This window comes from Mustela erminea, chromosome 11 (assembly GCF_009829155.1).
Source record: "Mustela erminea isolate mMusErm1 chromosome 11, mMusErm1.Pri, whole genome shotgun sequence".
In the NCBI taxonomy this organism is placed as follows: domain Eukaryota; kingdom Metazoa; phylum Chordata; class Mammalia; order Carnivora; family Mustelidae; genus Mustela; species Mustela erminea.
This window is the reverse complement of record NC_045624.1, coordinates 71385365-71401804: the sequence shown is the minus strand read 5'-3', so window position 1 is coordinate 71401804 and position 16440 is coordinate 71385365. Positions and strand designations below refer to the sequence as shown.

Here is a 16440-nt window from a genome sequence, read left to right as displayed (position 1 = left end):
CTCCGCTCGCGCGTGAGGTGATCTCAGCTTATGTGGCGTCAGCCGGGCGGGTGGCTTGAGCACCGCCCTTGGCCTGGGCAAGCGACCGGCTGCAACCGAGCTTTTCAGGGCCCGCGTCCTGAGGTACTGGAGAGACAGCCAACAAGCTCGGGAAAAGGGAGATTGTGAAAGAGGCCGTCTACACACGGAAGGGTGGGGCGATGAGGTCAGTCCCATGCCACCCCAATTAAGACCAGTCTGACAGGTATTAATATATGGCATAACGATAACAAGACTTAGCTGCTGTCTGGATTATACGGAAGCAGGTTTTCCGAAACAAATTTGTATGTTTTAGGCCAACGCGATGTATTGGAGGCAGCCCTCTGTCCAGAAAGATTTTAAGGCTGAACTTCAGTCCTAAAGCTACAGTCCCTTGGCCACCCGCTCCTGTGGTCTCGAACAAGCATGTATATATCACGACCACCACATTTAATTCCCGTCCTCTGTCACTCTCACGAGCTCCCGACCATCCTCACGTATTTACTCAGCCACTATGAGGAGCTAGGTGTTGTGCTACATTGGCGCTGGAGATACAGCAGTGAAAGAGAACTGCAGGGCCCTCAGGGAGGGAGCAGGAGTATCTAATTACCCGCTCAACACCTCCACCTAAATGCCTTTCATCTCTTTGTCGGGAAATCCCGGCATGGATTTCCCTCCTCCTACCCCGCTGCCAACCTGCTCCTCCTATGAGGCCCATGTAGTATGGGCACCACTATGCATCCCATTGCCCTCCTCCATTCCTCATATTTAATCAATCACCACATCTTATAATTCCACCACTTTGAATGTTTCTCCACTCACCACGACCTTAGGTCAGGTCTCCTTGCTGCTTGTCTGCATTGCAAAAGTACCCTACCTGGTACTTGTCCATTCTTGTCCTTAATCTGTCCTCCCCACTGTTGCCGTTTCTTGTATCTCCAAAAAATGTTGCAATCATCTCTGTAGGTTTCCTCTATTAGAAAATGAACTTGAGAGTAGGGATCATGCCTTAATTGTTTTTATATTCTGCTTTTATCTTAATACCTACCATAGCAGTTCTCAAAATTGTGGTATCCCCAAGAGTCTTTCAGAGTATCTGCAAAGCCAAAGCTCTTTATAATAATACTGTTATTTTCTTTATCACTGTTGGAATTTGCCCTGATAGTGTAAAATCAGTAGTAAATAAAAACTTCTTGGGCTTTGGCACAAATCAAAGGCAATGATACCAAACTCGAGCAGTTATTATTCTTCACTGCCATGCACTTGCAATAGAAAAAAAAAAAAATTACCTATTTCACTTAACACTGTCCTTGATGAAATTGTGAATATTAGTTTTATTAAAGTTCAAACGTTGAGTACATGTATTTTTTAACTAGCAGACTTTTTTATGGGATAACATTTTGCTTGAAAGAATGACTACCAAACTCAGGTCATTCACATTTATTTGACATTTTCTTGAAAATGAAACCAGTCTGTCCTTTTAAAGAAAATCATTGGCAATATTTGTTGTCAATGATAAAATTAAAGCTTTCCAGGGCACCTGTGTGGTTCGGTCACTTATTGATTGATTTTGAGTCATGTGATTTTGGCTCATGATCTCTGGGTCATAAGATGAGCCCCAAGTTGGGCTCCATGCCTGCTTAAGATTCTCCCTCTCCTTCTGACTCCTCCCCCCTGACCCTACCCCGCCAGGCTTGCACTCTTTCTCTCTCTCTCTCAAAAAACAAACAAACAAACTTTCAAATAAAAATTAAGAATTTTAGAAAACTTAGATACTACTGTAAACTTGACAACATAACTAATTCTTGAGACTTTTCTGCAGAGGAAAATTTAGTAACAAAAGGATTTTGTGTAATAAAATGTGTCAACATTAGAATCTTTGCAAAATTCATTGAACCAGTATTTTCAAATGAAATGCATGATGTTACCAAATCATGCATGGGTAAAATATTTTTTGAAAGTACAAGTTAGACCAAAAAATTTTCATAGAATATAAAAAGTTCATTGATATACCTCTAGATTCTACATTGTCACTAACTTTTAAGATACTACCACTTATAAAGAAAATTACCTATAATTATCTGGAAAAGTTTTTGGTTTTTTTTTTAAGATTTTATTTACTTATTTGACAGACAGAGATCACAAGTAGGCAGAGAGGCAGGCAGAGAGAGACAGGGGGAAGCAGGCTCCCTGCTGAGCAGAGAGCCTGATGTGGGGCTCCATCCCAGGACCTTGGGATCATGACCCAAGCCAAAGGCAGAGGCTTTACCCACTGAGCCACCCAGGCGCCCCTATCTGGAAAAGTTATTAAAATATTCCTGCCTTTTCCAACTATATAGCTGTGTGAAGTTTATATAATTCAACACAAACAATGGACATGATTGAATACAGAAGCACATATGAGAATTCAACTATTTTCCATTTAGCCAGGCAGTAAAGGGTCTGCAAAAATCTGAAGTAGCACCATGTATTTCACTTCCTTTTTTTTTTTAGAGAGAATGAGCACAGGCAATAGGGGGAGGGGCAGGAAGAGTGAGAGATGATCCTAAGCAGGCTTCCACATCCACCACAGAATCCCATGGGGGGCTTGATCTCACCACCCTGAGATCATCAGCCAAAATGAAGAGTTGGAGGCTTAACCAACTGAGCCACCCAGGTGCCCCACTCACTATTTTCTTTTATTTGAAAACATAACTATGTTCATTAAAATGCATTGTTTATGTTAACATGGGCTTGTTATTTTTAATAAATTAATATTTTTATTTCTCTACCTTAATTTGTATTACTGTAAATATGTATAGATATATACATTTTTTTTAAGTTCTTTAGGGTTCTTAATAATTTATGAGATTGTGAAAGACTCCTGAGACCAAAAAGTTTGTAAACTGCTGACCTAGCATATGAGTTGTGAGGCTTTCAATTTTTGTTCTCCCATACCATCAGTATGACCTTCCTGTGAAGTAGTTTTAAAACAAGACATTTGATTAATTATAACTCCAAGGTAGTCCTCATTATTATACAGCCATAGCTTTTGTTATTTTAATATGAGTTTGCCAAAGTAATATTTCAGAAGCACATCATAAAATGAAAAGGGAGATTATTGATTCACCATGGATTCAACCCTACTATTATCTTATTAGTTGAGTATGATAATTCATCTTTTTCCTGTGCTGCCCATACTTTTCATCAGACCACTCTTAACGTTATTGAAATTAAATTTAATTCCTTATTGTGAACTGAAATCCTGGGTGATAAGCATTTGTGAGCAATGCCAATTTTTTTTTGTTTAAATATAAAGTTAAATAGTAAGATGCTTGACTGAAAATTAGCTAGGATAATTTTATTGGAAAATGTTTTTCTTTTTTTTTTTTGAGATTTTATTTATTTGACACAGAGAGAAGGAGGGGAGAGAGCAAACACAAGAGGAGAAGTGACAGGCAGCGGGAGAAGCAGGCTTCCCACCGAGCAAGGAACTGGATATGGGGCTCAATCTGAGCACCCTGGGGTCAGGACTGGAGCCAAAGGCAGCTGCTTAATCAGCAAGCCACCCAGGCATCCCAGAAAATGTTTTCTTAAAATAATAATAGTAGTAATAGTAATAATAATTTTTCTTTCTGTAATCTTCCTCAGATATACTTGGAAGGGGAAGGAGGAGGATTATATTAAGTACAGTACAAACTACAGCCATTTCTCCAGAGAGCTCTTCTCCCTCTCGGCCTGGCCTTGAGTCTCTGCTCACTTTCCCATAATTCCTCAATAAAATGCTGCTCTGACAAGAAGGGTGATTCCCTTAAAATCCCCAAAACCACACTTTGGACATATGACCTTACCTTTACAACTTGAAGGACTGTAGATAACAAAGTAAAATTTTAGAACCTGAAAGAACTAAAACCATCCAAACTAAAACCATCTTTAGAAACATGACTGTTTCTAAAGAAAACGGACAAAATATTAAACATGTCATGGGGAGCGGGAGTTAGTTTCCTTCATAGACACAGAACATTACGTGGTTTTCCTTTTGAAAATTTACTACTATGCTTTTCCTCACTGAAGAGGTTTTCTTTATTCTTTTAAAAGATTTATTTATGTATTTTAGAGAGAGAAAGAGAATGAGAGCAGAGGGACAGGGAGAATCTCAAGCAGGCTCCAGGCCCAACATAGAGCCTGACACAGGGCTTGATCTCAGGACCCTGAGATCATAACCTGAGCCAAAATCAAGAGTTGGTTGCTTAACTGACTGGGCCACCCAGGCATCCCTGAAGGTGGTTTTCTTTAATCCCTAATGTCAAAAAATCTCCATTTCAGTGAATTCTAATCCCTACCCACAGAAATTTATTTCACCCAAGGATCTGCAACCCACCCACATCCAAACCCTAACCTGCCCCTCCCCAAAAGGGCAGTTCACAGGGTACAATTACACAAAACATTTCCCTAAGTCTGAATTTTTCAGTAAGAGGCAGTTAAGCAAAGCTGTCTCATTTGACACATCAAGTTAAGACCCTCAAGTTTCTATGCCAGTGTGAAATAAGATGTACATCTTCATTTCTCCTGTAGTTTTTTGATAACTTATTGGACCAAACACACACACCAAGAACGAATATCTTTCAGCCCGGGACAAAGGCAAATAAAGGAAGTGAAACATTTTCCTAAATGCAGCTAAATTCACACAGATTCCATTGCTTTTAGTAGAGATGGTACTGTATGTGATTATGCAGAAAGAAGTGGTTTTCCCATTGTGCATCCTCAGGGTTTCAGACCTTGCCAACTAGAGCATTGGAAATAATAGGATTATCTATTCCTGATGGATACTTTTCAGTAACACAAAGATCTGGGTAACTTTGAAATTATATCTTTATAATAATAGGCCAGAAAAAATTATCACTATTTTCTCTTTGATGCTTACACTTTGGTGTCATATGTAGAAACCACTGCCTAACCCAGGGTCATGTAGTTTTATGCCTATGTTCTCTAATGTGATTTTTATAGTTTTACTTCATATGAAGGAGTCCGGTGGATTTTGAGTTAATTTTTGTATATGGTATGAAATAGGGCTTTAAATTCATTCTTTTGCATGTGGATATTCAGTTGTCCCAGCATCATTTATTGAAAAGACTGTCCTTTCACCATTGAATTATCCAAACACCCTTGTCAAAAATCAATTGACTGTATATGTAAGGGTTTAATTCTGAACTCTCAATTCTGTTCCATTGATCTATGTGTCTATCCTTATTCAAGTGCCACAGTCTTTTTCTTCTCAGTAATATATACACACATTCATAAATAAGTGTTTATTTATATAAACTTACAGCAATTTCTTTTAATGAGTGACTTCTAATTAACATGTTATAAATTTATATATATGTGGGTGCATTTATGTACTTATTTATACAAAGCTTGGGAACTTGGGAACTTGATAAAATAACTTTTAATGCTCTTTCAGCTCTGTTAGGTAAAATAGGACTCTTTAACAATTTTATATATGTTTTTAGGTTAACAGGATTCCATCTGCTGTTCTCACAGCATTTGACCACTGATTTTGCAGTTAGTGCTCATGGATTTAAAGTTTACTGTGAAGGTAAGTGATAGTAATGTAAAAGGACCATTGCCCAGTTTAATGTAATCAACCCCAAATTCTCCAGAGTAGAAATGGAAGAACTACAAGGAAGGAAGATACAGTTCATCTTCTTATCTCAAATCTTGCTTTAAGATTCACCTTCTTATTAATTATTATATATAATGATATATATATAATATATATAATCTACATTATCTTCTTATTAATTATTTATATATAATAAAATATTAAAATTAGTGGGCTTTAATGTTTTGTCATAGTCATGTCATAGTGTATCTAGACAGAGGAAAATCTTTCTTAAGAGACGAGACTATGAAATCACTATAGACCTAAAGATTAACAAAAGGAATTGAAATGTGAGACTAACAGAAAACTAGGCCTATTTGAGTTTTGGGCTCATAGACTCTACCCTATTCTCTGTGCCCCACCGCTCAGCCAGAAAATAAACTAGTAATCTGTCTTCTTTGCAAGTTAGGACTAAGAGAAAAAAGTCCAATAAGAGACAAGAGTTGACATCTTCCATTCCAAACCAGCCTTTTCAATCCCACAGGTCCATAACTCTTTAGCCACAGAGAGAAATACTAATAAACTCTTGAGACAGTTTTTATTTGGAAGTGTGGTACAAAGTCATGGCATCAAAACAGACCTAATTTGATTAGGAGGACATTTATAATCTCTATTTATCCCATGTAGTGTGGGTACTCATATGTTTCACCACGGAAGTATTGTTTAATAATGGGGTCAGACCCTAGGTTCTGCTGAGTGTTAAAAACATACAGAATCTGCATGTCTTTCATTTTTAAGATGTGAAAAAATTCTGATGGCAAAAATATTCTGAGGATTTCAGATACAGATCATAGACTTCTGATTTCTTCTTTATGTGATTTGACAATAAGTTTTCAGTTTATTCCCTAGTTTCAAGAAGAGCCCCTTCCTTACCCATAGGAATATCATACCAAATTTCGACTCCCCTCCCCAGGACTATATTACCAGAATGTATCACATCAGGTCTGATATCATCTTAAGAAACACACAAATATTATGGAAGCAGTGGTTATTTTCTAAAGCACATACTTCAAAATATGAGGGTTTGTTTTTTCTTTGGCGTGAACAACAGTTTAATATTCTTAGAGTGCTGGCTAGAATTCCCAGATCAACGTGTTAGCTGATTGAGTTCCTGGCAAGAGGAACTTTCTGGCTTATAGATTGCCTTCTCATGGTATCCTTACATGGTGGAGAGAACTCATGTCTCTTCCTTTTCTTATAAGGACACCAGCCCTGTTGGATCAAGGCCCCTCTGTGATAACCTCATTAAACCTTTGTCAGCTCCTTACAGGCCCTCTCTCCAAATATAGTCACATTGAGGTTAAAGGCTTCAACATATGAATTTTTTCTTGAATTCTCTGTTTGAAATTATTGGTTATCAATTTTCAGGATTGTTAATTGGTTATTAATTTTCAGTATTGTTTTGACTTTTCTGAGTCCCTCATTTTTATATGAATTTTAGGACCAGCTTATCAATTTCTACAGAAAGAGATTGCATTGAATCTGTGTATCAGTTTGGGGGAGTATTGCCCTCTTAACATTAAGTCTTACAATCCATGAACATAGACACCTTTCCGTTTATTTAGGTCTTCTTTAATTTCTTTCAGTAATGTAAATTGTTTTGTTTTCAAGCCTTCCACTTCTTTTGTTAAATGTATTTATGAGTGTTTTATTTTTTTGATGTTATGCATGGGATAATTTTCTTGATTGCATTTTCAAATTGCTCACTGATACTGCATAGAAATGCAGTTAAATTTTATAAATTGATCTTCTAGCCTCCTAGCTTTCTGAACTCTCCTTTACTAGTTCTAATAGGTTTTTAATAGTTCATCAAGATTTTCTAGGTACAAGATTATGTCATCTATAAATATAGTTTTATTTTTTCCTTTCCAATATGATTTCTTTTATTCTTGTTCTTGCCTAATTGCCATGGCTTAAAACTCCAGCACAGTAGTGGATAGAAGTGGTAAGAACAGACATCCTTATCTTGTTCCTGAAACTAAGAGAAAAGGATTCAGTGTTTCACCACGAAGTATGATGCTAGCTGTGAGTTTTTTGTAGATAACCTTTATTAGATTGAGTTAGTTCCCTCTCGTCTTAGTTTGCTGAGTGTTTTTATCTTGCAGGAGTACTGCATTTTTTTCAAATCCTTTTCTGTATCTTCTGAGAAGATCATGTTGTTTTTGTCCTTTTTTAATATGTCATATCACATTGGTTGATTTTTATTTTTTGAACCAACCTTGTGTTCCTGGAATAAATCCCACCTGGTCATGGTATATAATTCTGTTTGTAAATTACTGGATTTGGTTTACTTGTATTTTGATGAGGATCTTTGCATCTGTATTCATAAGGGATATTGATCTGCCCCTTTCTTGGGAAGTCTTTGTTTGTGTTTTTGTTATCAAGATAATACTGGCGGCGTAGAGGATATTTAGATCTAATAATTTGGTCTGCTGCTTTTTGTTTTGATTGTCGTACACTCTGTGTGGAGGATCAGCCTGAGGTTTAAACTTAATGTCTTTTCTGAGCCTTTCCGGAGCATATTTGTTCACTTTCTAATTTTCCTAAACTATGCAGTTGTTTTTGAATGTCCTAGTTTTGATGTCTGGCTCCCAAAAGAGGAAGGAGAGGAAAATGAAGGGATGAGAGAAGTGTATCAGAGCTTTAAATCCCAGGGAAGTCATGTGGCCTAGAGGGGGGAGGGGCTTGCAACAATTGGTGGGAGTGCAGCAATGGCCACCCACCTTTTGTCTGCAATTCTCTGTTTAGAAGCAGCAATGGGTGAACTGCATGGCTCACCTGGTTCAGCGTGTGACTCTTGGTTTCAGCTTGGAACCCCATGTCAGGCTCCAGGGGCCTGCTTAAGATTATGTCTCTTCCTTTCCCTCTGCCCACCTCCTGCTTTCTCTCTTAAAAAAGAAAAAAGCAGCAATCAGCAAGAAGAGCTCACATATCTGATATTTGGAGGACAGAGTCCTTTTACTGACCCCTGGTTCCTGCAGGTTTTGTGCAGGGTGCTCCAGGAACATGTGCACAACTGCCTGTCAGGGCACTGAGATGGCGAATGGTAAATCCATGTTTTTTCCAGTATTTTATTTTATTTTTATTCCAGTATTGTTAACATAGAATAGTATATTAGATAAGTACAACATAGTGATTCAACAATTCTATGTATTATTCTGTGCTCGTCAAGATAAATATACTATTGGGGCGCCTGGGTGGCTCAGTGGGTTAAGCCGCTGCCTTTGGCTCAGGTCATGATCTCGGGGTCCTGGGATCGAGCCCCACATCAGACTCTCTGCTCAGCAGGGAGCCTGCTTCCCCCTCTCTCTCTGCCTGCCTTTCTGCCTACTTGTGATCTCTCTCTGTCAAATAAATAAAATCTTAAAAAATAAATATACTATTAATCCCCTTCAGCTATTTCACCGACCCACCCCCCACCTCCCCTCTGATAACCATCAGTTTGTTTTCTATAGTTAAGAGTCTGTTTTTGGTTTGTTCCTTTTTTCTCATCATTTGTTTTGTTTCTTAAACTCCACATATGAGTAAAATCATATGGTATTCGGCTTTCTCTGACAGACTTATTTCACTTACCTTTATACCCTCTAGATCCATCCTTGTTGTTTCAAATGGCAAGATGTCATTCTTTTTTATTACTGAGTAATAGTCCATGACAGATAGGTAGGTAGATAGAGATATACGCATACATATATAGTACTTCTTCATCTGTTCGTCTATTGATGGACACTTGTGCTGCTTCCATTATTTGGCTATTCTAAATAATGCTGCCATGGTCATGGCAGCATTAGTGTTTTTATATTTATATTATATATAAATTAGTGTTTTTATATTTTAGTGTTTTTATATTTATATTATATATAAATTAGTGTTTTTATATTTTTGGGGTACTCAGTAGTGCAATTATTGGATTGAATTACTGAATCATATGATAATTCTGTTTTCAATTTTTTGAGGAATCCTGTTTTCCTCAGTGAATACAAGTTTGTATTCCCACCAAAACAAGGTTCCTTTTTCTCTATATCCTTTACAACACTTGTTTCTTCTGTTTTTGATTTTAGCCATTCTGATAAGTATAAAGTGATAGTGTGGTTTTGATTTGCTGATTGATTTTTGATTAGTGTGGTTTTGATGATCAGTGATGTTGAGCTAGACACTGTTTTGATTTTTTTGCATTTAATCCATTATATACATTAAGTCCTCATTAAAATACAACACCCTGGGAATTTTTTTTTTTGTCAGATGGGAAAAATCAAGGCAAAGACTAAATGACTTTCGCAAGACCAAGTAGCTAATTAGGTGCAGAGCAGAGATGCAAAATTGTTTGGTTCCAAATCCCAGTATATTTCTTTGTTATATGAAACAAACTATATGCATATGGTTATAAATACAAGGTGAAAGATAACTTGCAAACATTAAATTGGCTGTGTTAAGAGAATAGGATTATGTGACTTCTTTTTTACTCTTTTTGTAACATACTTCTTGGGGAAAAAATGAAAAGAACAAATAAGCAAAAAAATAAATAAATAAAGTGTTGTCTCAGTCCCCCCAGATTTAATTGCTATTTTGTTGTTTCCTGCTTATTTTACTGTTGTTTCATCATGTTTTCAAATTAAAATATAATAAAATAGAGGTATAGCACACGTGATAATAATCCAAGGTAAACTGGAAAATTCATCTATGTTTCATAGGGCATAGTAATAGTCCTAAAGATTAATAGGACTTAATTTGTTTAAATGTTAAATGGAACTCTATTAATAGCTGTTATTAGATTAAGTATCTTCTATATACCAAACACTTTTCTTTTGGTGACTTGTATAGAAAATTCAGCTTTCTCTTAGTTTTTCTAATTCTTCCTTTAATTCTACCAATAAGGAGGAATCCCAAGATGAGGGTATTTATTACATCATAGAATGCTTACAAATCTCTGTTTCTTTTCCACAACTTTGGCACTAGGACAGTCCTTCATCTGCCCTATTCCCTATGCCATCTGCCCTAACCCTATCATTAGGGTAGGGTAACTATTATAACAAAATACCCCAAAACCTCAGACCCTCACTAAGAATTTATTTCTCACTTATTCAGCAGTGCAAAACAGCTATGCCTAGTTGAGGGGCTGTCTTCCGAGTTGAGACTCAGGGAGTGGGACTTCCTAGTTTTGTGGGTCTTCATTGCCCAGGATCTCCAGCCAGACAGGGAATGGAATGTCTGTTTAGGAGCTAGGTCTAAAAGCAACTTCCATCATTTCTGCCTAGATTTCATTCAGAGAAGTCAATCACAGGAGCACTATATAATCACAAGGGAAGCTTGGAAATGTAGTCTGATAGGATGCCAAGAAGGAAAATAAAGGAAAGGGTTTGTTGTAGAGAATAGCAGTAGCTGTAACCACATACAACCTAACCTAGCTGGGCATGAATGGGTGGATTGTGCTATGTTCTAAGCTTTAGGATGAACAACTGCCTTTTCCTGGTGTTTAAATTTGTCTTTCTTTATCATCAGTATTGTAAAAATAAGATTAGGTATAAAAGAAGAAACTTACCTGTTCTGGTTATAATCTACTAAGATATATCAATACAAACCGAGCTATTTGGACTCCTTTTCTAGAATACTAGATACAAAGAAATAAATCAACTTCTTACTTGTGAGCTACCAACAGGCATCTTATGTCACAGAGAAGAGCCTGAGAAAATGAAAATAGAATCTGAGACAGGTGAAAAGCAAAGCATCCTGATACTGCTCAGTTTCTGAATGTAGGTGTGACAAAAAAGCAGAAAGCCCTCATTCTTTAGGGAAAAAAAAATTTATACTAACTTCCTCTTTAAGAATGGAAATTAACTTTTTATCAATAAAATTTGTTAGCTGGGGGCATCTGGGTGGCTTAGTGGGTTAAGCCTCTGCCTTTGGCTCAGGTCATGATCTCAGGGTGCTGGGATCAAGCCCCCCCCCCCCACTCTGCTTAGCAGGGAGCCTGCTTTCTCTGCTTCTCTGCCTACTTGTGATCTCTCTCTGTCAAATAAATAAATAAAATCTTCTAAAAAATGTGTTAGCTAGATAGAAAGCCAAAGAAATGCATTTTTGTTTTGACAACCTACTTTTCACAAGATAAAAATTTTCTTAGCACAAATAAGTTACTGATTTACTTTTTCTGTTACAGAAATGAAACCTTTAATTGATTTTATTGCTTCAGATGTTTGTGAAAGTTGCTTAGCTAAATCAGAAAAGTCACAGAATAGTAATTGTGAAAATTACATAAGGTTTTGAATTGTATCTGTTTATGTAGATTATTCAACAGTAAGCCTCCCAAACTTTTTTTTAAGATGCATTATATTCGCACCCTCTAAAAACTACAGTTTTAACTATTCTCTTCTCTTCTCTTAGTACACTAGAATTTTAATAAAATGATTTTAAACAGTTTTTGCCCCCAGAGCCAAAACACAATGCACTTTCTTTCTCACACTTAACACAAAACTAGTTTCACCTGGGTCTTCTCTGGCTTTAGTTACAGGAGCAGGTTTTTGTTTCTGTTTTTATAGCTTACCTAGATAAAGGTTCTAATCTTTGCAGTGGAAAGAGTTTTGACAAAACAGTTTTGCTTGGTCTCTAGGAACCCTTGTGCACTGTTGATGGGAATGTAAACTGGTGCAGTCACTGAGGAAAACAGTACGGAGCTTCCTCAAAAAGTTAAAAATGGAACTTCCCTATGATCCAGTAGTCACATTACAGGGTATTTACCCCCCAAATAAAAAAACATTAATTCAAAAGGATACATGAACCCCTATGTTTGTAGCAGCACTATCAATAACAGCCAAATTATGGAAGCAGCCCAAGCGTCCACCAATAGATGAATGGATAAACTTTTGTTATTTTCAAGTTACAGTGGGTTTATCAGGATGTAACCCCATTAAAAGTAGAGAGAGATCTGTAGAGGATTACTGACTGTGGCTATGCTTTATGCTTAACAGAGCTATCCTGTTCCTGATGGAGGAACAGTAGGGATAGTACATTCATTTCAGGTTTTAAGCTGGCATCTAAAACAAAATTGCTGTGCTTTTTAACTCCAACAAGATACAAATGACCTTATTACCTATAAATCTTGGGTTGTATAAAGACATTGTATAACAAAGAATTTTTAAATGGAATCAGTACTTTTTAAAAATTATCATAATTCCAAGGTAACAGAACAAGTATATAAAACAGTGTCTGTGATATTTTATTATGGTAACATTAAAGTCATAGCCGTAAATTGTCATTATCTCTTAGGAATGCATGAAAAGACGCATAACATGTAATTCATTTATATACAGTTTCAGTTCTATACGTACATCAGAAGTTCTCAGTTTTTATTATGGGTACACTGTTCAAAATTTAATTGCACATGTAAAAAGTTTTAAAGCTGTTATTTTGTCCATAATTTCATATGCTCCTATCATAGTTAGTGCCCGAGTTAGTTGGTCTCTTAAAGCATCAGTAGTTATTGACAAGTTGTTACTATCCGTTTTCCACCTATCAAGTGCTTGGCGGACTCTCTCACTTAATGAAACAGTGCTGAAAATTTTAAAGATAATATTATTTTAATTACCAATTAAGAATATTTAAGTTACTTAAAAATTACATACCTAGGTTGCCAAATCAATTTACCAGTGATTGGAACCAGAAATTGATTTCAAATCAATCTACCACCAATTTGAAGTGAAGATTAAATTATTGATGAAGATAGTTCATATAAAAATTAACACAGAGCTTGGCAAATGGTGGATGTTAGCTTCATGCCAACACTTGTTTCTTGTAGAAAATCAGTTCAATTAACTTTCAATTCTAAGAGAGAGATACTCAGGATCTCAAAACAATAATTGTGGGTTATTTATTCTAAGGCAGTGTATTACTGCTACACTACTACAGGTTTTATAACTTGATCTCATGACAGCTCTCTTAGGTAACTATATCCATTTTACCAGTGGAGAAAGTGAAGTACCTAGAAGTTAAGGGACTTATCCAAGGTCACAAAACTACTTGTAGTTTAAAACTAGGCAGTCTGCCATGGGAGCCCTTACTCTTAACTACATTACCCACATGGTTCTCAACTATATAATAAACTAACATCAGAGTTTTTTATAGCAAATTAGAATTCATGTTAATATGATGTTTCAAACCCTGTATTTTCAAAATGATATAAATCAGAACATGAGAATAAGCTTATACTGCCTGTTGTTCTTCATACATACCTCTTTGCAGAAATATCTGTTTCTGAGATGACCAGGTTTAATTTTTGACACAAAAACTTAAAATTTGTTTCAGTGATGTTATTGGCAACTATGTTGAAGATCTTCTCTAGGATTTTCTCTACATTTGAACATAAAAAAATTTCAAGTCATTTCTTTTATAAAAACATACTCTTTTAAAAAAACCATACTCTATTTTGCATTATTATTATATCTCGGTCCCTTAATTCAAATATTTATGTCAAGTAAAATTGAAAAGTAAGATGCACACCTAATATACAAACTGAAATTTGAAGCATTTGTTCTATTTTCTTCCAAAATCTGAATAATCAACATGTAATGGCCATTTAAAAATATATTATAAGCAGCTTCAAAGTGATTTTCAAAATCTCTCTTTATTTCCTTGAGGATTTGATAGAATCCTTTGATTCTAGCTTTAATTATAGCTTCTTTATGTACCATCTTTAAAAAAACCAAGTTTACATCTACTATAAATATAGTATATGTATGTATATTTTATATCAAATCACTTTATTTAATGAATGCTGGCTTAGATATAAGTAGAGAGTTTTTAGTTTTTTTTTTTTTAAGAAAAGCTTCTAGCTAATTTGAACTAGATCTTTTTTTTTTTTTTAAGATTTTATTTATTTATCAGAGAGAGAGAGAGCGCACGCACACAAGCAGGCAGAGTGGCAAGCAGAGGCAGAGAGAGAAGTAGGCTCCCGGTCAAGCAAGGAGCCCGAAGCGGGCCTCGATCCCAGGACCTAGGATCATGACCTGAGCCAAAGGCAGCAGCCTAAGCCACTGAGCCACTCAGGTGTCCCTAGATCTGTTTTTTGTTACTGTTAAGGTACTTTGGGAATTTTCAAGAACTAGCAATCTCCCACCCCTCTGTAATCATCTCAGTCCCTCAGACTAGATTGTATGCTAATGATACAGATGAAAGCCCAATGTCCTAAGCAAAATTTCAAGGAAGGAACCCCATGTTCTTTGTTAACCGGAGAATAAATATAACCGGAGAGTGGAGACTTCCTCTCCACTCTCTTTGGGTGCCTGGAATATGAAGGCCTCTTGCATATAAAGAAAGGATATGAATGGCTAGGGTTCTCTTATTTTTGCCGACTTTATCTATTGCCACTTCTCTAAATTCTCTTCCTATTACCTAATAGGAATACTTTATGGATTCTTGGAGACTTTTAAATTATAGAAGTAATTAGAAAAAACAGCTACTATAGCTTTTAATTTTATCTCTTAGTTTCCTTTCATTAATGAGGCCCAATTCTTAAAGAAACTTCTAACTAGTAACCATGCCCATGGCTTAAAGAGGACTGACTGTACATTGTTAGTGACCATCTCACTAGACTATGAGATTATGCTGACATAAACTCCTGATTACACACAGGGAACATATTAGAATGATGTAGAAGGATGGTTTTGTGTACTTCCCCCAAATCTGGATCCATACTTACTAAAATGATTTAATACTTCTTAAGTACTCTTTGAATTGGAGGACCAAACTCTGGGTCCAATCTAAGGATTGACAGTGAGAAGCATAATCAGAGTCCCAGGAGAAAACTTAGTTTTTGGGAACTTAGCCCCAAAGAAAGAAATTTCTATGCCAGAGGCTTGGAGAGACCAGTCTCCATCTGGTGCAGTGGAAGGATCTTAAAGAAAATGGACCTGCTCTCTGAAATAATCAGAGACAACCAAAGGAATGTTTAAGGGCAAAGAATGAAGACTACCCACGACTGCAGACAGGTGATCATAGTGGGCCAAAAGCTGACTGGCTTCTCTGGAAATGATCTAAGCATTTTCTTCAAGGCCAGATGAGAGTTTTAGAGCAACTACATGTGGTGCTACAGATCAGAACACAGGAAGAAGTTTTTGTGTGGGATATTTAAGTCAGCACAACCATGATGAGAAAACTGTGGAAGGGTATTGAGGCCAATAAATGGATAGCAGCCTGGCCCTCCACTTGGGTTTGCCTGTTTTCAGTGGTTTAGTTTGTGTAGACCCAGATTAAATAATCTGAATTATAAAAATAAACAACTAACCTTCAGAAAAGGAAGATGATAAATGCTTTAATGTCTCTGCCAGATTGAAAACCTCTAATGAAAGCACACGATCTCTTAATTTATAGACAATACTAGAAAATGACTTACAAGCTAGTAGGTCACTCACTCATCACCTACCATCTCTTTGATCTGCCCTCTGTAGATAGTGTGCAATAGTATACAATTGTTTTCCTTTACAGATTTCCACTGGAGGTCTCAGCAAGGGGTTATCATCAAAATTTATCTCCTTCAGTGAAAAAAGCTTGTGGATACCATTAGGCAGAACTGTCAGATTATTTCCTAGTAGAAAAGAAGTTATAATTGAAGTATACCTTTCTGCATAAAGAAAAATCTGAAGATAAGTAACAACTACTTATAGGGCATTTACTGTGTCTTGATGCAGACAGATAAACCAAATAGAAACTTTTATCTTTGTTTCCTTGCTAGGAGTGAGAAGAAGGAAATATAGAAACAGAGCTGTGGTTCTTTTCTCTTAGAGGATGGCAAAATG

The 16440-nt window shown here is 36.4% G+C and overlaps 1 protein-coding gene and 1 long non-coding RNA gene across 2 annotated transcripts in view; one reads left to right on the top strand and one right to left on the bottom strand.

Annotated features, from left to right (window-relative positions):
• Nucleotides 1-28: 28 nt before the first annotated feature.
• Nucleotides 29-16439, top strand: LOC116569057. The gene is made up of 3 exons (XR_004276833.1): nucleotides 29-244; nucleotides 5508-5593; nucleotides 16377-16439. It is a non-coding gene; the product is annotated as an uncharacterized LOC116569057 (long non-coding RNA).
• LRRD1 (leucine rich repeats and death domain containing 1) overlaps nucleotides 12973-16440 on the bottom strand; it is a 35466-nt gene continuing 31998 nt past the window's right edge. Inside the window, exons 4-6 of the mRNA XM_032305006.1 lie at nucleotides 16068-16229; nucleotides 13879-13996; nucleotides 12973-13201 (exon numbers count right to left, since the gene is read on the bottom strand). Of these exons, the coding sequence (XP_032160897.1) occupies nucleotides 13015-13201; nucleotides 13879-13996; nucleotides 16068-16229 (467 nt within the window). The 3' untranslated portion in view covers nucleotides 12973-13014. The remainder of the gene's footprint in view (nucleotides 13202-13878; nucleotides 13997-16067; nucleotides 16230-16440) is intronic.